Source organism: Nuphar pumila, chromosome 17 (assembly GCF_984573655.1).
Source record: "Nuphar pumila chromosome 17, dmNupPumi1.hap1.1, whole genome shotgun sequence".
NCBI lineage: Eukaryota > Viridiplantae > Streptophyta > Magnoliopsida > Nymphaeales > Nymphaeaceae > Nuphar > Nuphar pumila.
The window spans coordinates 81,339,680-81,361,559 of NC_143265.1; the positions used below are offsets into that span (position 1 = coordinate 81,339,680).

At 39.9% G+C, this 21,880-nt stretch overlaps 1 protein-coding gene and 1 long non-coding RNA gene across 2 annotated transcripts; one reads left to right on the forward strand and one right to left on the reverse strand.

Annotated features, from left to right (window-relative positions):
* Nucleotides 1–2,266: 2,266 nt before the first annotated feature.
* Nucleotides 2,267–4,680, reverse strand: LOC149812464 (LURP-one-like protein (DUF567)). Its single transcript, XM_089993056.1, has 3 exons — nt 4,453–4,680; nt 4,077–4,354; nt 2,267–2,384 (listed from the first exon to the last, which is right to left on the reverse strand). Exons 1-3 carry the CDS (start codon nt 4,678–4,680, stop codon nt 2,267–2,269), a joined length of 624 nt encoding a protein of 207 aa, XP_089849182.1.
* Nucleotides 4,681–16,815: 12,135 nt separating this feature from the next.
* Nucleotides 16,816–19,591, forward strand: LOC149812465 (uncharacterized). Its single transcript, XR_016428603.1, has 3 exons — nt 16,816–16,857; nt 16,934–17,063; nt 19,400–19,591. It is a non-coding gene; the product is annotated as an uncharacterized LOC149812465 (long non-coding RNA).
* Nucleotides 19,592–21,880: the final 2,289 nt, after the last annotated feature.

Sequence of the window (21,880 nt, forward strand, 5' to 3'; positions counted from 1 at the left end):
TAACCATGTTAGCAACGGATTAGCGACGGAATGTGGTCGTCGCTAATCTACTACTTTGTTGTAGTGTTAGTCAGACATGTTCTTTTAACTATTCCAGAATTTTTCATGTCCATGTTTGTGATGTCTGTGGGAGTAGAGCAGCAGCTGACACGCTTGCTGGCAGGTTTTCTATAGTCTGGGTGTCAACTCAAAGGTAAGCGTCACTTGATTGGTTCGCGTTCAGTGGTCTTACCTCGACGTATGACTGGTTTAGGCATTCCTGCGCCTACACTGCGAAGCATTGTTCTTGTCGCCAAACAATGTTGGTTGGCCCACCAACCGGATAACCCTTGTGCTAGTTTGCTTCTTGCTAAATATGGGGCTCTAGATCTTATCCTGATTCGTCTGGAAACCCGAGGTTTGGCGCTCTTGCATTTGCGTAAATCATGGTTGAGGGCTTTAGCCTGCTTTAGAGACCATTTTGAGGACTTCAAAAATTTTGGTCAGTGGTTGCAGTGGGCGTTGGCGCCAAGCGGAGAGTTTCTCACAAAAAAAGTCTATAGATCGTTGCTCTCGCCGGGGGCTGATTGGTTGCCCGAGGATGTGCTTTGGGCGAAGGGTCCTTCTCCCTGTTCTCGAGTCCTGGCTTGGTTAATTCTGCACGATAGGATCCAGACCCACAGTAATTTAAAGAAGTGGGGCATTCAACTCCCAAGTTGGTGCGTGCTTTGTCAAGCTGCAAAAGAATCTACGTTTCACTTGTTGTGGTCTTTCCTAATATTTGTGGAACTCTTTAGCAGGACCTGGAGGCATCCAGAAGTGTTTGTTAAGGAGAAGTCCTTTGCACTAGATCTGATCTTGGAGCCGGTTTGTATTAGGTGCAGCAAGAGGGGGAGGTTCATCTGGTGGACGTGGTTGCTTACTTCTTGGTGGTTTGTTTGGATGGCGCGAAATGATGCTCATTTTCGTCAAATTTCAGTTAACATTAATGACCTGGTGCATAAAATCTTGGTAGATGTTTATGCGATCTTGTGTATGCATCTTACTGATCTTCCGCTCTCTCCTGCTAATGCTACCTCTCTTTTGCCGCAATCTGGGCAAGCGGCTTTGGTGTGAGCCCGTTTATCTGTCTGATGTTCTTTTCTGTTGTGCTTTCTTTATTTGTTTTGGCTTTTGCTCTTGTTCAGTTCATGGGTTCAATATTTTGTTGATCTTTATGAGTGGTAATGTGAGCCCGTCTCTCTCTCTCTCTCTCTCTCTCTCTCTCTCTCTCTCTCTCTCAATTACCAACCAACTTCACCCACTCTCTCTCTCTCCATGCGTACGAACCAACTTCACCTCACTTGGTGTTATTTCTATTCACCACGGTGTGGTTACCCATGTAAGGGTGGGTGGTGGTGTCCTCAACACAGAGTTTTATCTCAGGTAGGTGGTCGATTAGTAACCCAAAATATGGAATAAACAAGTGTTTCCGTGACTTTACCACCCTGTCAATTCTGTTTCACTTAATCCTTTTTCACGGCCACATATCTTTTCGGCTAAGGAATGAGAAGTCTTTCTCCTGGTACATGAATCAAATGTTTCATTTCATACGGAAAAATCATCTCTTTCTCAACAATGTCTTTGTCATTTGATCCAATAGCGTGAGTGTTGAAAAAATTGGATCATTAGCTTAAATGGATGCCAAAATCGATGCTATAAAATTGTCTTGATGCGAATGCAAGTATAAAGGCAGAGATTCTGTGTTATAGATTGTTTTTCCATAAAAAATAGAAACTCTTATCAACAAAACCGTAGTGATTAAGTATACAGAGGAATCAGAGTTAAACTCAATTACATACACAACTGGTACATCATGGGACATGATTAAATCGAATCTTAACAACCATCTAAACATACACGACACCTTATTGCAAAGCAGATTAGGTTTACAATCATGAAGAACGAATATAGAGACGTGTAAAATGAAAAAGACAAATGAAGGAAGGAAGAGAAAACACACAAAATGGGTTGCATCCCGGAACGTGGTCACCACATGGAACTGAGCTGTTGTCCTCTCAATACATAAAGGCATCTTTGGGATGAGCACTACGACTCCTACAATAAACAGAGAATAATACAAATGATTCCAAGGCCATTTAGTAACGTAGAGATCACTTGGCATGTGATCAACTTTGTCAGGCCAGTCTAGCAGAATATACATGCCAACACGACCAAGTTCATGAAGTTGGTGACGTTTTCACGTGATACCAAACACGCACTTGATATAAGCTTTGATGTAGATCACTCAACAGCCTGTTGAGTCTTCGTATATGTTGTCAAGGATGGCTATAATGCCAAAAACAAAGGCTTGGTCGAACCCGGGTTGTATAATCACATAGTACAAGTCCCTGCTCATAATCATGCTAGCAGAAGTTTGTTTCCTTACCTGCAAAGAAAGAGGCCGTTATAGTATCGCAGAAAAAGGAGAAAATATGGCTAAATTTTTCTCTATCTCAAATTGGAACATTCAAGTTGGCCTCTAACAATGTCATAAATCTAAATCCCTGCAAGTGAGAATCTCATAAGAACAATAATCTGGTTTTTCTCGGAAATCCCTGGAGAAAATATCAGCATACATAAAAATATAAAAATACAAATACAAATAAGATAACCCAAAGTCTGTTTTTTTATTTTGTTAATCACAGTATTGACTGACTGCTTCAGAAATAGGTGATATTGTGAAAATAATCATGCTTTTCACTATATTTTTTTATAACGAGGAACCCTCACCAAAGCCAGGAAAACCCCAGGTGGGGCCCCACGACCATCCTGCCTTATGTGACCCACCTCTAAAGCTAGGGACACATCTGTGCGCCAGTGGGGTTTGATTCATCATATCGGCCTTTGAAAACATCCCAAAAGAATCATGACATTTTCAAAATATACGTGATATTTGTAACATAAGTTACAAAAGATGTAACATCCCGTATTTTCAAAAGGGTGTTGTACCCATATATATATATATATATATATATATTGTGTGTGCGTGTGTTTGTGTTTTCCTTAAATCTTACCATACAGATGTGTTTGATAAGGTCAATTTACTAGGGAACAATACCTGGATCATGTTTTTTTGAGAAAAAATATGATTGTTTAAGCCTTGAATATTTATGAAAATTTTAGACCGATCCGTTTTTAAACATTATAGAAACCTACCTGTGTATCAGAATCAAATGATCCAAGAGTCAATACTTATAAAATCAAGCATGTAGAATACATATGTATGGTTAGATTTAAGAAAAACTTGAAAAAAAAAACTTCAAAAACCTAGTTACTAATCAGTTAGCTAGAAAAGTGGTTAGCAGCTCTCTCTCTCTCTCTATATATATATATATGTATATATATATGGTACATGTTCCATGCAAAATATGACACAGTGCTAAATGAAATATTTTATAAAATTTCTTATGTGAGGATGTAATCTATATGCTTGTTTTTATAGGAATCAATTGTCAGAGAATTTGATTCTGATGCATGGATTGGTTTTTATAAGGTTTCAAAAAACATCGGCCTACAATTTTCATAAAATTTTGAGGCTTTAAATGTCATTTTTGCCATCCTAAATGCATGATCCAAATGTTAATTTCTACTAGATCAATCATGCTGAACACATCTGTATAGTTAGAATTTCAAAAAACACCCAAAATATGATAAAATGTTTCATGTTGCACTGTGCCATGTTTAGCATGGATCCTGTATATATATATATATAGTGATGCGTAGTCGTTCGGTACTCAAACGAAGGTCACTTACGCTGAGTGTCCTTCCTGCGGCATGATGGAAAAGTCTTTGCACCAAAAAGACGCTGAGCGTCCATGCTTGGTGTGAGTGACCTTCACTTGAGCACCTAACGAGTGAGCAGATACCTATATATATATATATAAAAGAATAGATGAAAACGATCATGATTAATGGAGGAAATAATCCAACATAATAGGCCTTGTGTACGGTCCAAATCGGTTATATAATCTTTTCTTAGAAAATAATACATGCCGCATCACCGTATAATAGTTTTAGAAGTTTACATGTACCTATGTGATACGTCACAAATACACCCCTCAATCAATAGCAAACAAATCCAGATCATTACCTCGGCTACTAACATTCCTCTATGATCTGTTATTGTGCAAGCTCTATCAATGAAAGAACCATTGATCTCAAAATCCCAATCAGTGTATGACCTTCCCGTTGCCAATTGGACTTTAAGTGAGCATTTCTTGGCAAAGCATAAGACTGGCTCTTTAACGCAGAAGATCAGCTTCTCTGCTCCTTCATAATCTAGGGAGTATGCCCTCCACTGTTTATGAAAACTTACTGCCTGCATAATTCCACCCTGAAAAATTAGAACAATAACTCAAAACAGCATAACTTTGTCTTCAACAATATAATGATAATGATGATGATGGTAACGATATGATTATATAATCTTACCTTCTTACGTACGAGGAACAAGGCTATTCCATTAGAGTCTCTGAGAATCAACTCTCCTTTGACGCCAAGTGCTTTACATCCTTCTGTCCTAAAGATCAAGTCTTGGCTAAAGTTGGTGACCACAAAACCGCCACCATTAACAGCGCGAGGCCTCTTCCTCACTGAAAAAGTTAATTGAGAGTTGAAGCAAAATTGCTTGCTTAATACAGGTGCAAGTATGATGGCCATTCTCTCTCTCTCTCTCTCTCTCTCTCTCTCTCTCTCTCTCTCTCTCTCTCTCTCTCTCTCTAGAACGACGTCTCAAACTGCATTTATAGAAAGGAGATGGTTCCACAAGGAGTTGCCTAAAAAAGTAAAAAACAAGTGCAACTTTCTGCTTTAAAACGATTAGAAAATACCTTTTAGTCTTTTACTTCCAAGAAAAGGAAAAAAAATCAAATACAACATGTAACTACACGACTCTGAGAGAGAGAGAGAGAGAGACCTCTTTGCGTGAGTAAGAAGAAGTTCATGAGCTTATTATCCTAGGTTGGAACAAGTTGATAGGATCTTTTTTTTCCTCATATCCCTCCCGGGTGGGTGGCAACGTGAGGGCGCAAACAAAAAACAGAAAGAGGAACGGGGTTTCTCGTTTTTAGCATAGCAAGCCTTCTCACTAGAGAGGCCTGCACGCCGGGCTATTAGCTCAGTGATAATAGAGTGCGCCCCCACATAATTGGGTCGTTGGTGTCCAGGTTGTTGTTTCAAGTACAAAGAAGAATTGACCAGAACTGTTTATGAGGACCAAGATGGTGACCATGGACAGATAAGAAAAATGACTTATTATGGCTCGTAGGGCTATTTAGGGAGGGCGAATAAGATGCAATCACATTGCTCACTTTTTCGTGCTGATGCACCTAATCATCCATCACTTTTGTTATATAACCTGTGGGCTGTGAGGCTCAACATCAGATGGCCGGTGATCAAGTGCAGCAGCACACTTAAAGTGTGCAATTACATAGCACCTGGTCTCAATTCGTCAATTATGGGGGCACATCTGAAGATGGAGGGGTGGATCGGGTGCAGCGGTGATTGCACCTGATCTGATGTCCTATTTAGAGCACATTCGGTACTGGGGCCCAATTGAGTGGTGGCATGCAACCTGGGGCCCACCCTTCCCCAGGACAGTGGTTAGCTCGTCCTCGCTCAGGCTCACCCTTCCCCGGAACACAATGCAGGAATTGAGATCAGGTCACACTTTAAGGGTGAGTTTTAATCGTGGATGTGCATGCACAGGACGCATCAGGACACCCATGCACATCTGGGGACAGGACAGGTGTTGGGTGCCTGATCTACAATTTTTTATGTCGTTGATTTTATACCAATGATAAATGGGTGGCTGAGAACCATCCAAAAAAATATGCTTTTCGTAGGTGTTGGGTGCCTTTTCATTTCCATGATCAATGGATGATTTTTCTGTCCAAGGCTCCTTGGACCAGATATCCTCTATTCTCACCATCTGCTGTGGGGGCCCCACAGCTGACAGACTCTATCTCAAAGGTGGTGAGTGATCAAGTGCAGCAGCACACCACTGAAATCGCACCTGGTGCAATCCTCCTTTCATTGCAGCATGGGATAGATTGAGTAGTTTACTAAGTATTCAGTCCAAGTCACTGGATCAGTCTTTGGCTTTGATATATGTAGGCATGCACACGAGCCGAGCCTGGCATGTACAAACTCGGCTCATCAGAACTCAGACTTGGTTGTCCGAGTTTGCTCGAACCCAACTCGTGTTAGGTACTGAGTCTAGCTCGGCCCTCAAAATGAGCTGGGTTTGAGCATGTAACGAGTCAGTCTGGCTCGTGAGATCATCCTGACCGAGCTCACAAGACAAAAAAACGCGTAATCTGTGAACGACACAACAACAACAACAAAAAAAAAAAAACACGATACCAAGAAAACCTAACAATCCAGAGAAAGAAAAATCCTAATTCACATGACACCAATTAAACGCTTCTTGCCCTAAAGAGAGATTAGGAGCAAACAGATCAAGATATCCTACAGAAAAGTTTTCCCATTCAACAACGAAAGAAGAACGAAGAAACGCACGAAACCCATTTATGATCAACAGTTCATATTAAAAATAATATATCATATATTATATAATATTTTATGCTTATGTTAATGTACCCAATCTTAATCGAGCCTACTGGAACTCAGTAAGCCTATCGACCTTAAAGCTATGTCCGAGCCCAACTCATTTACATTGCCCGACCAACCTCGATCCAGGCTTAACCGAACTGAGCCCCAGCTGTCTCGGTTGATTGTGCATGTCTAAATATATGCTGGTCAAACATTGACCGGCTTGAACATGGATTGTCGACAGGAAAGTACAAATCAGAAGTAGCTAAAGGAGTCGCAGTCTCTGATCTCAAGTGTGTTTTCTCCGTGTGAAGAAAAAAGTTGCAAATCTGTTTCACTCATACCCTCCTTGAGATTTTATTGATGCAAGTTGTCTTAATCAAATCGGACTCCATAGATGTGATATACATTATTCATTTAGTGAAGATCGTCATTTAAATCGCCAAAAATCGACTTGTGTGCAGGATTTTTTGGTGATTCAAAAATCAATGATTGACAAAATACAAAATTTTGTGATTTAAAAATTATATTTTTAAATTGAAAAAATACGTTCTGCGGGTCAATTCTTATTAAATCAACCATGCTGAATCACTACAAGAAAATCGTGGATTAGCGATGGTTTCTATCCATCGCTAATCCGTCGCTAAACAGTTTAGCGACGGCTTAGTGACGGATTAGCGATGGATAGAGACCATCGCAAATTTTTGCTCGCTAATTAGCGAAAAAACTTATCTGTCGTTAATTCCGTCGCTAATTTACAACAGATTAGCGACGGATAATGTCCGTCGCTAAGCTGTCGCTAAATTTTAAAAAAAAAAATAAAAAAAATTGATCCCTGTCGGGCGGTATTCCGGCAGCAATAAGACGGACTTATACCGCACCCGACAGGCATTGCACAGAACCAGTGCTCTCCAGCGTCGCCGTCCTTCGTCAACCGGCGTCATCGTCCTCCGTGAACCGTCCTCCGTGAACCGATGCTCTCAGGCGTCGCCGTCTTTCTTGAACCAGTGTTGTCATCCTTCGTGAACCGGCGTCGCCGTCCTCCGTGAACCGATCTCCCGCACCGATGCCTCAAGGTTAAAGTGGTTCGAGTCTCCCTCCGACTTCACCCTGGACGGAAGGACGATCGCAGAGGAGAAAGACAGCATTCCGTCTTCAATATTGTCGTTCCTTGACAGTCCAGAGGCCGGCCACTTCTTCTCATCCACTGCAGCTGCTGGCACCGCCATCTTCGGCTCCAACGAGCTGCCAAAAGCTGAGGTTCCGGCCACCGCTTTTGCGTCTGCCTCGTCGCCGTCCTCCATGAAATGGCATCCTCCGTGAGACGGCGTCCTCCGGCGTCGCCGTCCTCCAGTGTCCTCCGACGTCGCCGTCCTCCGGCGTCGCCGTCCTCCGTGAAACTGCCTTCTTGCCGTCATGCTCTCCGACGTCGCCGTCTTCTCGAAGAAGTCGGTTTAAATTGAGCGCGGCCGATTTAAATTTCGAACGTGGGGAGAGGCAAAATTTCGCGCTCTGTTAAATCGAAAATTAGCGAGGGATTTAGCGAGGGAATTTTTTCGTCGCTAATCCGTCGCTAATTAGCGACGGATTAGCGACGGAAAAATTCCCTCGCTAAATCCCTCGCTAAAATGTTTTTCTTGTATTGAGAATTAGCGATGAAAAAATCATTGTCGTTAATCCGTCGCTAATTAGCGACGGATTAGCGATGAAACAACTTTCATCGCTAATCCGTCGCTACTTAGCGACGGATTCATGAAGAAAGTTTTCTCTAGCTAATCTGTCGCAAAGTTGCGACGGAAAAAATCCATCGCAAATTTCCGTCGCTAATTAACATTTTTCTTGTAGTGAATCTATCTATAGTGTCAGGTTTGATAAAAAAAAAACTTGCATCTTAAGTTTTAAGTGGGTTATATATGAAGATGGGGATGACACAAGGTATGACTAGAACCGAACTGAAAAAGTTGGGTGGGCTCAACCCGAGTCTTCAAATTGATGGTTCAGTAATTTTATTAATGAAAGAACAGGATTAGTGCTTGAAGCTTTCAAAACATGCAAAAGATGGCAATCATGGGCACTCTTAAGTCATTTGATCTCGTCCCAACCCAAAATTAGTAGTAATAATACCAACAGGGGCTCCGCAGTCTGGCAGGAGCAGTAGTGCACGTCACCTTGTGTTGTGATGTTGCAACTTCGAATCTGAATGGTATATGGTTGTATAACAGGTAGGGTCTACCAAACCCCAACTTTCTCTGTCAAAAGTAATAAATTTCATCCAATTATTGAATGGGTAGGCTCAGTTTAACGCCAAAAGGGAACCTAACACAGTAACACTTTGCACGTCAAGGGGAAGCATGGAAGAATCCTTTGAATTTGGGTGAGCATGACAAACTTGGATTCCACATCAATCACACAAGAGCAAAGTCCAACAGTAGGGTTTGGCTACTAATCAATGGCTGGCTTTCAACCAGAAGGAAGAGATCTTATGTTGAAATTTGCTACATGGGTAAGAATTCAATGGTAAGCTACTTTTTGAATTTGAGACCATTCATTTGCATAGGTGTACCTGCAGAGCAGTTTTGACGCTTGGGACAAAAGTTTCCACTTGACTATCAAAATAATAAAGTAGGATTGCACGAAGGGTTAGTTGTGATCTGCAACTAAAAGGTCATGACAAAACTTTTTCAAGATGGTGGGAACTAAAAAAATGGAACAAAAAGTCATGGGTTTGTTATGGTAACAGCATTGAATTTATGTTGTGAATTAATAGGGGTGTCAACGGGTCGGGTTTGGTTCAGACCCAGGTGGAACCAGACCTGGCCCCAATTTTCGAGTATGGTATTGGGTCCGGACTCAGGTCTAATCGGACCCACCATAAGAGAAACCATACCCGAACTCGATAAGAACTACATGAACCAGACCCAGGTCATACCCGGTAAAATAATATTTTTTATCATTTTTATATTGAAAAATTGTCAGTCTTAATTAATTGAAACTCGAGTCGGGCCCTGGTCTGGTATAAAATTTCACAAACTATACCGGGGCTCCATGTATTAATCGGACCTTCGGGTATGGATTTGAGTCTTGTTTAATCACTTATCACCATACCTGGACCTTATAGGGTTTGGTAAGGGTCGGGTCTGGGTAAACCCGACCCGTTGACATCCCTAGCTGTGAATGCAAAAATTACAAATGTGATGGACATGGGCCTAACCAGTTTATGTAAACCAGAAGAAACCTATAAACTCTACTCATGGAATATTTGGCACCACAACGATGGAAGCAACTGAAAGTCTAAATGGTGTTCCCTTGTTTTACCTTTTTTCTTTTGACACAAAAGTCACAAGCTTTGCCATCTTCAACCTTCTAGGTGACGCTCAAAGCCCCAATCCCAGAGTCTTTTGGTTGAATTGCACCTCCATCTGTTACGGTTCATGCTACAGTGAAGGCCAGAAAACGTGCCTAACCTTGAGGGAGTATCAGGTAGGTGGTGCCCTAACAGTAGGGGTACAAACGGTCGGATTCGGGATGGATCTTTCTGGTTGCCAATCCAAAATTTAAACGCTAGGTCCGAATCAAACCCAGATCCCAATCAGATCTGAGGTAAGGTTGAATACGAATCAAAATAAATGTGGTAATACTGGATAAAAAATGAACAAAAACAAGTTATTTACATGGAAAAAATGCAATTGGTTTGGATTTTGATTCGGATCACCTCCAAATCTGACTTAAAATATTTATCTGAATCCAACTCAAATCCAAAAGTAATCTGTTTGAACAGATCCAAACATGTTACTTAAAGAATTCATATTCGGAAATAAAATGTCAGACTTAGATCAGATATCCGACCATATCTGATCTTTTTGCAGCCCTAACAGTATCACCATTATGGGTGCTTCTTTTGGTATTGATGCACCCTTGAATCCAAGGCGGATCCTACGAATTATACTACCAAAAGCAGGAACAATGGAAATTAAGAATTGACTAAAGCATAAAAGTAAAGAAAATATCAAGTCTTAATCCAATAAACCTTATGTGAAAAATTCCTATAATGAGTATTTATATGGAGCAAAGAAACCATAATTCTAAATTGAATCCAAGATAACAAAGATCCAAATTTAAATAAAAACCCAAATAACAAAAAAAAAATAAACTAGAACCAAATGGATGTCTTATGGACCCCGACTGCATGGTGTTCCACTCTTGCATTATTCTCTATGGATCAAGAAGACTTGCCCTCAAGTCTGTACCTCTCTTGAGCTTCTTCCAATCCCACTCGACTTCTTTGAACCACAAAAGTGATGCAATTTTCAATGGGTGCAGATTTATCAAGCACTGATTCAAAGAAGTTGATGGTGGAAGGATGTGTTTTATTAATGATCAAAATAAAGAGAACATCTGGAGATCCTGTTGGTGTAGAACAATGTCAAATGGATCATTGATTTGCAATATATGAGCCACAATAGAAAGATTCAACTGCAAATGCTTCTAGATCCAATTAAAAATGATCGGATCCAAAGTTGGTGCCACCTGGGTCAAATGTGCACTTACAGGATTGTTTAAGTAGTGGTTCAGTGTGCAGGTGGGTTTAGGATGACATTTGGATTCAAATAGGTAAACTTTAAATGACAATGGCTTCCCATTACACAGGACAACGGCTTATTGTTTCACCCAACATGCGAGCTGGTGAACCGATGTTTTACAATGCTATTCTAAAATATGGCACTCAATGTGCCGGGCCAGAACCTGTCCACACACTATAAGAAAATTGTTAATTAGCGACGGAAATTAGCGACGGATTTTTTCCGTCGCTAATTAGCGACAGATTAGCTAGAGATAGAATCTGTCGCTAATTCGCGACGGATTAGCGAGGAAACAAATTTTATCGCAAATCTGTCGCTACTTAGCGACGGATTAGCGACTAAATTTTTTGTCGTTACTTTTTATTACAAGAACACCATTTTAGCGATGGATTTAGAGAGGGAACTCTTTCGTCGCTAATCCGTCGCTAATTAGCGACGGAGTAGCAACAGAATATATTCCATCACGGTTTTTGTATTTTGATTTAGCGACGGCGTAGCGACGGAATGTTTCCGTCGCTAAGCCGTCGCTAAATATCGCGTAAATCCCTAATCCCATCCCTCTTTCTCTTTTTCCTGTTTCGCTGTATTGCTCCCGCCCGCCGCCCTCTCCCTCCCGCCGCCCGTCGGCTCTCGCCACCGTCCGGCCGCCGCCGCCTCGCCGACGATCCTCGCTGCCAACCTCCCTGCTTGGCTAGCGGCTGCGCCAGGGACCCCGAGCACCGGCGACCCGCCGCCGACCTCTTCCTCCTCCCTGCTGTTCCTCCCTGTGGCTGCTGCCGGGAGGTGTTGTCTCTCCTTCGCCGGCGACTCGCAACTGGCGTCCTCAGCCGCCGACGACCGACGATCCTCCCTGCAGCCACCTCTTCGCCTCCGCTCTGAGTTCCGGCGACCCAGTGGCCCCCGAGCTTCGCTCCAGGTCTCCCCCTCTCTGCTGTCGACTGCGCCGGCCACCGGCGACCTCGCCAGCCGCCGCTCCCCGTGCTTTCCGGCAGGGGGGTCGACCCCCTGCGTTTCCGGCAGGGGTGGTCGACCCCCTGCCGGAAAGGCATGGGGGGTCGACCCCCTGCCGAAAACGCAGGGGGTCGACCCCCCCTGCCGTAAAGGCACGGCAGGGGGTCAACCCCCCATGCCGGAACTGCCTTTCCGGCAGGGGGTTTAACCCCCTTCCCTGCCGGAAAGGCAGGTGGTTTAACTGGCTAGGTTGAGATTTAAAATTCAAAAAAAAAATTAATTATAAAAAAAAAATTCAAATCGAAATCAACTGGCTAGGTTGAGATTTAATCAACTGTGGTTAGTTAGAGTATTTCATAAATTTTTATCAATTTGTTAGTTTGTTCTAGTTAGAGTAGTTCATAAATTTTTATCAATTTGTTAGTTTGTTAATGTCTACTGGTAGTTAGTTTTACTTCAATTTGTTTTCTTGAAATCTGGTTAGTTAGAGTATTTCAATCTATTAGTGTTTTATAATTATATTTTTCTTAGATAGATTGGTATTTAATGTTCTCACAATCAGTTAGTTAGATTAGGGCTATTTGAATTCTTTATGATAGTGGTGGTTAAACGGAGTTCACATCTTTTCTAGTAAACTAATTGATTGATTTACTATTCCTTTGCTAAGTAGTTCAGATTAGAAATTGTCTATGACTTTATGTTAGTCGACTGGTTCAACATGTTATAGCTGGTTTGTTAAATTAGCATCTTCTAGTTAGATTTGGCTTAACATATATACTATTTTTCTTTTCTCTTCTTTCAATTAGTTAGAGTTGTTTTAATTTGTTTTAATTTTTTTAGTTAGTGTTTCATCTTGTTTCATGATTAGTTAGTTTGTTACTTAATTTGTTTTGTTTTTGTGCAGATTTTTCAACGGAACCAACTCGTGCTCGGCCACCTGTGGTAAGTAAATGACAAAAACAATGCAAATCGGGTAAATACCCGTGGTGAGTAAGTGATGCAAACGTATCACATGTTATTTAATTTATTGAATGCAGCACTTTATTGTTCACACACTCACTTAGTTGTTGATATCTAGGACTGCTTTGTTGGAGTTCGGAGATCATGCTAAGCATGATTTTAATGTAGAAATATGGAAGTGTTCTTATTTTTGGAGTACGGAGTCCATGCTAAGCATGGTAGTAGTTAGTGAGATATTAAAGTGTTTTTGCTGCAGGTACATGTTTGCCATTTATTTGATATGAATGATTATGATGTATTGCAATGTTTGATGTAATTGTATCCATGCTTGCATGTAGTTACTTTCAATTTGATTTTGACTTCCATGTGAAATTTTATAATAAAAGCATGCTTCAAATGATTGTATCATGTCATTAATAGTTTGCACATGAAAATATTAAGTTATCAATGCATGCATCAAAATTCTTGTTATTGTTTGACATAGTATATTGCATGATAAATTTGATATTTTCTTCATCGTAGCATTCTGATTGTTTTTTTCTTAATTCGTTAGGATACTATTCGTAACATCATACGACAGAATGGATGTACCGTAGGATAGTGGACAATGAGTTATCGCATGAATATATGTATGGTGTCGATAGTTTTATTGAATTTGCAACGGCGAGTGTCAGTACGGTAGATCCCACAGGTCGGATTAGGTGTCCCTGCAAGATTTATAAGAATAATCGATTTGTAGAACCTCATGGCGTTAGACATCACCTATACAGGAAGGGTTTTGTGAGTGATTATCAGAACTGGACGTTTCATGGAGAACAATTTAGAAACGATTTTGATGCACGGGTGAATGTGGTGCACGATAATCCATATACGAATTTGATATTTGATGCTGCAGGAACAGAACTGGGTTCTGCTATGAGTTCTAGTGATGTAAGAACTGCCGTAGATGAAGAATCACCAAACGATGCAGCTAGTAGATTTTATGATTTACTTAAAGATGCTGATGAGCCACTTTGGAACGGTTGTGAGAGTCACACTATCTTGTCTGCAGTTCTTCAACTATTGAATTTGAGGTCCGAGTATAATTTGAGTCAATCATGTTTTGACCGTTTGTGCATGATTGTGAAGAGTATGTTGCCTAAAGATGAGAAATTGCCACAAAATTTCTATCGTGCGAAAGTTATGGTCAACGCTCTAGGTATGGGTTACAAAAAGATTGATGCTTGTCCAAATCACTGCATGTTGTATTTCAAGGAGCAGGAAAACGACATATCATGCCCGTCATGTGGGCATCCTTGGTTCAAGCCAAAGACAAGAGGCAATGGTAGCACGAGATCAAAGGAAGTTTCATACAAGTCGCTCCGCTACTTTCCTATCACTCCTAGATTGCAGCGATTGTATATGTCTTCAAAGACAGCTAAACACATGAGATGGCATGCAAATAAAGTTCGACACGATGAAAACAAGATCACGCATCCTGTTGACGCTGAAGCTTGGAAGCACTTTGATCGTACTCATCAGAACTTCGCAATGGAAGTGCGAAATGTTAGACTCGGTCTATGTACAGATGGATTTAATCCATTTGGGGGTAGATCAACTCCATACTCATGTTGGCCAGTATTTGTAACTCCATACAACCTTCCACCAAGCTTGTGTATGAAACGTCCAAATCTTTTCTTGTCTCTGTTGATCCCTAGTCCGACCTCACCTGGCCAAAATCTTGATGTATATCTAAGGCCATTGATTGATGAATTAAAAGTACTGTGAGATGACGGTGTTACCACGTATGATGCCCACAAAAAACAAAATTTCAACATGAAGGCCGCTGTTCTATGGACAATCAGTGACTTCCCTGCATATGGTATGTTATCTGGTTGGAGCACACATGGGAGGTTGGCTTGTCCGTACTGCATGGAGGATTCCAAAGCTTTTAGATTGAGGCATGGAAGGAAGCCTTGCTGGTTTGATTGCCATCGTCGATTTCTACCCAGCGATCATCCGTTCCAACGTCAAAAGAATGCATTTACAGCAGGCACAACTGAAATGGAAGGTCCATCCTCAAGATTGTCTGGCATAGAGATTTTAAGAAGATTGTGATACTTTCCAGATGTATTAACAGATGCCCGCAGTCCTACACCCTTCCGTGGATTTGGGAAGGAACACAATTGGACGAAAAAATCTATTTTTTGGGAACTACCGTATTGGTCGACCCTATTGATACGACATAATTTGGATGTGATGCATGTAGAGAAAAATGTGTTTGATAATGTGTTCAATACAGTAATGAATATTAAAGAAAAAACGAAGGATAATCCGAAGGCCCGTATGGATTTAAAATTAATATGTAAAAGACCAGAATTGGAACTCAAAGAGTATAATGGCAAAGTACTGAAACCAAAGGCGAAGTACGTGCTCGGACCTGATCAAATAAAACATGTATGTCAATGGTTTGCAGACGATTTGATCTGGAGTTGCAAAGCAAAGTTTCACATCTCACTAATGCAGAAGTACAAAAAGAACGTGAAACTAAGTTTGTGGAGTGGTTGAAACAGTTGGTAAAGAAGCTAACATAAATTTTGTACTTATAAACAACACTAAGTTACTTAATTGATCGTGATCACAATAATTGTTTATGTCTGTGCGTAGGTTCGCCATGGTGATGTTAAAGATCAAGGAATATGTGATTTAGAAAATGGTCCGACCAAAGTTGTGCAATGCTACAACGGGTATATCGTAAATGGTTATCGATTCCATACAAAAGACTACGGTATAAACAAATCAACGATAAATAGTGGCGTGTGTGTCAAGGGTAGCAGCTACGGTGAAACTGAACATGATTACTACGGTGTTATAGAGGAAATAATGGAGTTGACTTACTTAGGCATGAATAACAGGGTTACGTTATTCAAGTGTCATTGGTTTGATCCAACTGCAACAAGACTCGACAAAGCTTCAGGCATTGTGGAGGTGAATCATAAATCCAGGTTTGGAACATATGAACCATTCATATTAGCCTCGCAAGCTCAACAAGTTTATTATACTTCATATCCGAGTATAAAAAAGTCAGATAGAAATGAATGGCGGGCAGTTTGTAAGGTGAAATCCAAACTATACCCCGAGTATGATCAGTTACAGGAAGATGAGTTAGCTGAAGACAGTGATTACTATCAATCAGATGATGTCTGTGACTTCGCTTATGGTCACGATGTTGCGCATGATATGCATGTCATATCTCCATTGGCTGATGAAACATTCATAGAGAAATGTGATCCAAATGATGTACCAAGTGGATGGGCAAACAATGAAGAAGAAGAAGAAGAAGAAGAAGAAAGTCAAACTAGTGACGAGGAAGAATTCTCAAGCTAGTGAGCAAAATCTTATACTACAAACCTCTATTTAAATGCATTGTAATACTTGATGTGAGTTGTATTGCAATACTTGGTGTGAATGATTAAAAATTTTATTTCAATGTATTGTAATACTTGATACGAATGATTCGAATGCATTGTAATACTTGATGTGAATGATTTCAATTATCTGAATGTATTATAATTTATGCAATTAACGAATGATTTGAATTAGTGCAATACTTGATGTCAATGATTTGAATTATTTGAATGCATTGCAATGCTTGATGTGAATGACTTGAATGCATTGTAATACTTGATGTGAATTATTTGAATGTATTGTATGACATATGTTATTTGTTAGAATATGGTTCGTGGAGGTTATAGTGGTCGCTCATCCAGCAGTAGCCAGGCTCAACCTTCATCTTCACGGGCTCCTGTGATAGGTATATCATATAACTAATTAGATGCTTGATTAGTTCAAATGCACATTCTGAGAACTTGGTATTTATTTTTTTACAGATGATGTTGCGCCTGTACACGACCCACCTACACCAGTTGATCGCACAAGTCAACAGCCAACACAGGAAACAGGGTCTTCTCAGGCTGGCACAAGAAGACTCATTCGAATAGTGTATATCGATAATCGACCGTAAGTATTTTGTTTTCAATTATTGCATATCTTTTAAATATTTTATATTGATATTTACTGTGTAACAATTCATGTGCAACCCGAGGTTTGAGCCACAAGAAGTAGTATGAGAGATTAGGAATTCACTTCTTCAACATCTACCAGGACCAGTTGCTCAATGGAAAGAGTACCCAAAGGAGGTGTTAGACAGATTGTGGTCCTCATTCATGGTATACAGTTGTTCCTCATAGTTAATGTGTTTCATATTTAATTTATTTAAGCAATGTCTACTAACTTTCTGAAAATATTTGTAGGCTTCGAATCGCTTTGCAACTACGATGGAAGAAAATGATGCAAGGAAGGTGTGGCAGAAGGTGGCTGCCAATCGATTTGTAGACATGCTGCACACTATGAAGACTGCAGCAAAAAAAACATCTGGCGTAGTAGATGATCCATTACTGTGGAAGGGCCATGGTCCTATTACTATCAGGAGAGATTACTGGGATGAAATGTGCGATATGTGGGCGGGAGATGCATTTAAAAATCGCTCTGCGAAGGCTTCACAAAATCGATCGAAGATGCCCGAAGCCCATCTACACACAGGTGGATCTAAGACATTTGGGAGCCACCTAAAGAAAATGGTAACTCATCAATATATAATATTAATTTTATAAGTATTGTTGCAAATTTGTGTACTAAATCTTTTGTCATTTAACTTCGCAGGAAGCAGAAAAAGGAGGCAGTGTACCATATAAGGATGTGTTTGTAGAAACACATAAACGGAAGACCACGGGAGTCTTCGTATCAGAGAAGGCGAGAACGACAACGGTATGTATTAATTCTATTAATAATCATTGCAATATATATGCAAGTCATCATAATGTTATCATTAATTATTAATGAATACTTTAAACATTATTTTGTAGGAGGCATATGAGCAACAGATGGTAGAGCGATATGGCGAAGACGCTACTCAGCATCCATCATTTGATCCTACAGCATGGGTGACTGCAGCAGGTGAACCCAAAAAAGGTCGCGTGTTCGGGTTTGGGAGTAATATGAACACTTCACCAGTTATTGGTTCTTCCAGTTACGGCTCACCGACTTCTTGCGCCGACATAAGCTCCAAGCAGCCGACTATTCTTTCCGGTGATGATGTACGCGAGATCATTAATGAATCACTGAATAACTACTTCCAATACACCGTCGCCCCCTTTCTCCGAAATGAGATCAAGGCCGCTGTTCAGGATAGGGGATCTTCGATTCCAGGTCCCTCTCAGGTATAATCACATATATAGTTTTTTTGACTGTCTTAAAGCACATCTGAGCATGGTAGAATCACATATAGAGTTTTTCTAGATGCCTTAGAACACATATGAACATGCTATAATCACATATTCAATTTTTTTACTGCCTTAGCACACATATGAGCATGATAGAATCACATATAAAGTTGCTTTGCCTGCCTTAGAGCACATATGAGCATGCTATATTCACATATTCAATTTTTTTACTGCCTTAGCACACATACGAGCATGATCGAATCACATATATAGTTGTTTGCCTGCCTTAAAGCACATATGAGCATGGTAGAATCACATATAGAGTTTTTTTATATGCCTTAGAACACATATGAACATGCTATAATCACATATTCAATTTTTTGACTGCCTTAGCACACATATGAGCATTATAGAATCACATATATATATTTAACTTTTTGTCTGTCTTAGAGCACATATGAGCATGATAGAATCACATATAAAGTTTTTTTGATTGCATTAGAACACATAAGCATGCTATAATCACATATTCAGTTTTTTTACTGCCTAAGAACACATATGAGCATATTATAATCACATATTCTATTTTTTGACTGCCTTAGCACACATATGAGCATGCTATAATAACATATAGAGTTTTTTAACTGCCTTAGAACACATATGAACATGTTATATATCATTTATGATAGAATCACATATAAAATTTTTGGCTTTGCCTGCCTTAGAGCACATATGAGCATGCTATATTCACATATTCAATTTTTTTACTGCCTTAGCACACATACGAGCATGATCGAATCACATATATAGTTTTTTGCCTGCCTTAAAGCATATCTGAGCATGGTATAATCACATATAGAGTTTTTTTATATGCCTTAGAACACATATGAACATGCTATAATCACATATTCAATTTTTTGACTGTCTTAGCACACATATGAGCATGATAGAATCACATATAGAATTTTTTTATTGCCTTAGATCATATATGAGCACATGATAGAATCACATATAGTGTGTAATTTATTTCATTATATTTTGTTTATCAATACTGACTGTTCTTTTCTTGTGTAGGCTGCTAGCGATAATCAGGGTAGTGGAGCTGAAGGGACAGATAAAGACAATGAACAAGAAGACGCACAAAATCTTGGCGATGATTAGAGGACTGTGTTGAAGAAGTTCTATTTTTTTTATTTTTCCTAATTGTAATTGTTGAATTGTAAATAATTAAACTTCTTAGTTTTAAGGTGGAACGATTAATTATTATAGATACTTGTTATATGAATTTTTTTGTGTGGTTTGTTTTTTATTTACAGGAAATATAAATTATACAGGAAATATAAATTGTACAGTTCTCGGTAATTAATTTTTAAATAAATTTTTTTTTTATTTTTTTTCGTTTTTGCGACGGATTAGCGACGGATGATTCCGTCGCTATTCATATTAATCTAGCGACGGCTTAGCGACGGAATTAAATCCGTCGCCACGCCTGGTCGCCGTTTAGTACCGGCGGATTGGCGACGGAATATAGCGCTCGTTATTCCGTCGCAATTAGCGACGGAATTATTCCGTCGCCAGTTAGCGTCGAAATATTCGCGACGTAAGCATACTGTCGCCGCGTTGTCGCTAACATGGTTAGCGACGGATTAGCGACGAATTTGCGACGGAATGTGGTCGTCGCTAATCTACTGCTTTGTTGTAGTGACATAACAAGTTGTCCGATTCAGGTTCGTGTTTGAGCTTTCTCACGTCAAGTAAATGAAATCTCAAACATGGATCAGTATAATTTTAAAAGTTAGGGTCAAATATCCAGCAAAAAAAAAAAAACAAGTCGGTCAGATATCCAGCAAATATCACATCTCAAACCGGCCCGCATATTACTCGAGCCCGTATCGGTTGATCAGAATAATATTTCGGCCAGCATTTTTTATGCTCATACTTGAAAATTTGAGTTTGGGTCAAGCTGGATACAAACCCAACCCATTGTCAGCCCTATTTTAAAATGCCAACACAAAACATGCCACGCCCCTTTGGCAATGCAGTCTCATTGGCTGATTTTTTAGATGTTTTCTTGATTTTTATCATAACACATTTAGGGGTGGGCCTGCCCGGCCCATTTACTATAGGGCCAGGTTTTGGCCCGGTTCTTAACGGGCTTGAATTTGAAGAGAGGCCCATTGGCACAACGGATCAATGTGAAGCGGGCCAGGTTAATTAGGGCAGGCCCAAATAAGACGATTCCTACACAAAACAATCCTAGCCAACTGTGTGTGTAATTAATGTGATTTGGTGCAATTAATTATCTTTCTCTTAAAATTAATGCAATTAATTAGGTAATTAAAAATAATTAACAAGTTCTCATGTAATACTATGTGATTTCTTGTTTCCATAAAAAATTAATTTTACTTTTTTACTTTATTTTTATAACTCAGGCACATCGGGCCGGCCCGGTAGCCCGTGGGCCAGTCCGGGTCATGGCCCGGGCCTAAAAACCTGGCCCAAACCCAGCCTAGCCGCCCGGTCCGTTGCTCACCCCAAAACATATTTGAGAAAAAATGTATATGAAAAGTTAGTAACAAGGAAGAATTTAAAACAAATACAGAGGACTTCTAAAATGGGAAAAAGAAAACAAAACGCTACTTTCCAAAATTTGTCATTTCTTGGACCGTAGATATTTTCTTGATATCTTAATAGTACCTATATTTTCATGACATTTTGTAAAAACAGATAATTTTGTGCAACAGGTAGCCACTCACTAGGGGTGTCAACCGGCCTGGTTTACCCGGACCTGACACGAACCAAACCCTATAGGGTCTGGGTATGGTGATAAATAAGAAAACCCGATTAAGACTTGGGTCCAGACCCAAGTATAATTTGTGAAATTTTATACCAGACCTGGACCCAGCCCGAGTTTCTGATCCAAATCTGATTTCACCTAGGTTTTACCGGGTTTGGTTCATGTAGTTCTTATCGGGTCCGGGTATGGTTTCTCTTATAGTGGACTCGATTAGACCCGGATCTGGATCTAATACTATACCCAAAAATCTGATCCAAATCTGATTTCACCTGGGTCCGAACAAAAGAAATCATAATAAGCCTTTTCACATATTTTTGGATGCTTCGACAACCTTATCTTTTCGTGATATGTATCTTGAACATGCCAATATTTAATACCAAAAGGCTACTTTGATAGGGTTAATATTTGGTGCATTTAAAGATACTAAATTATATGCAGCTATTGAACTGAAAATCATAGGTTCAAGCTTTATCAACTCAAACTCAATCTGATGTGTTGAGGAAGGGTTGTTGGCTAAAGATCATACCTTGGATAGTATTATTTTGATTCAAAAATATGATTTTTTGAGTCATGAAATTTTAGTGCAATGTAGGCAGTTCATTTTTGAACTCCTTAAAAAAACTTGTGTCACAATCATACGATTCAAGACTCGTTTTCCACTAAAACAAACATTGTCGATCGCATTCAAAAGATTTAATTTACAAAAAAAAACACTAAAACTTATAATTTTCAGATCAATAGTATCATATAATTTGGTG

Coding starts and splice junctions, on each gene's coding strand:
- LOC149812464 (XM_089993056.1), bottom strand. CDS start 4,680: ATGGCCATCATACTTGCACCTGTATTAAGCAAGCAATTTTGCTTCAAC. Junction 4,355..4,452: donor TGTTCCTCGTACGTAAGAAG/GTAAGATTATAT, acceptor CTAATTTTTCAG/GGTGGAATTATGCAGGCAGT. Junction 2,385..4,076: donor TGTTTGCTATTGATTGAGGG/GTGTATTTGTGA, acceptor AACTTCTGCTAG/CATGATTATGAGCAGGGACT.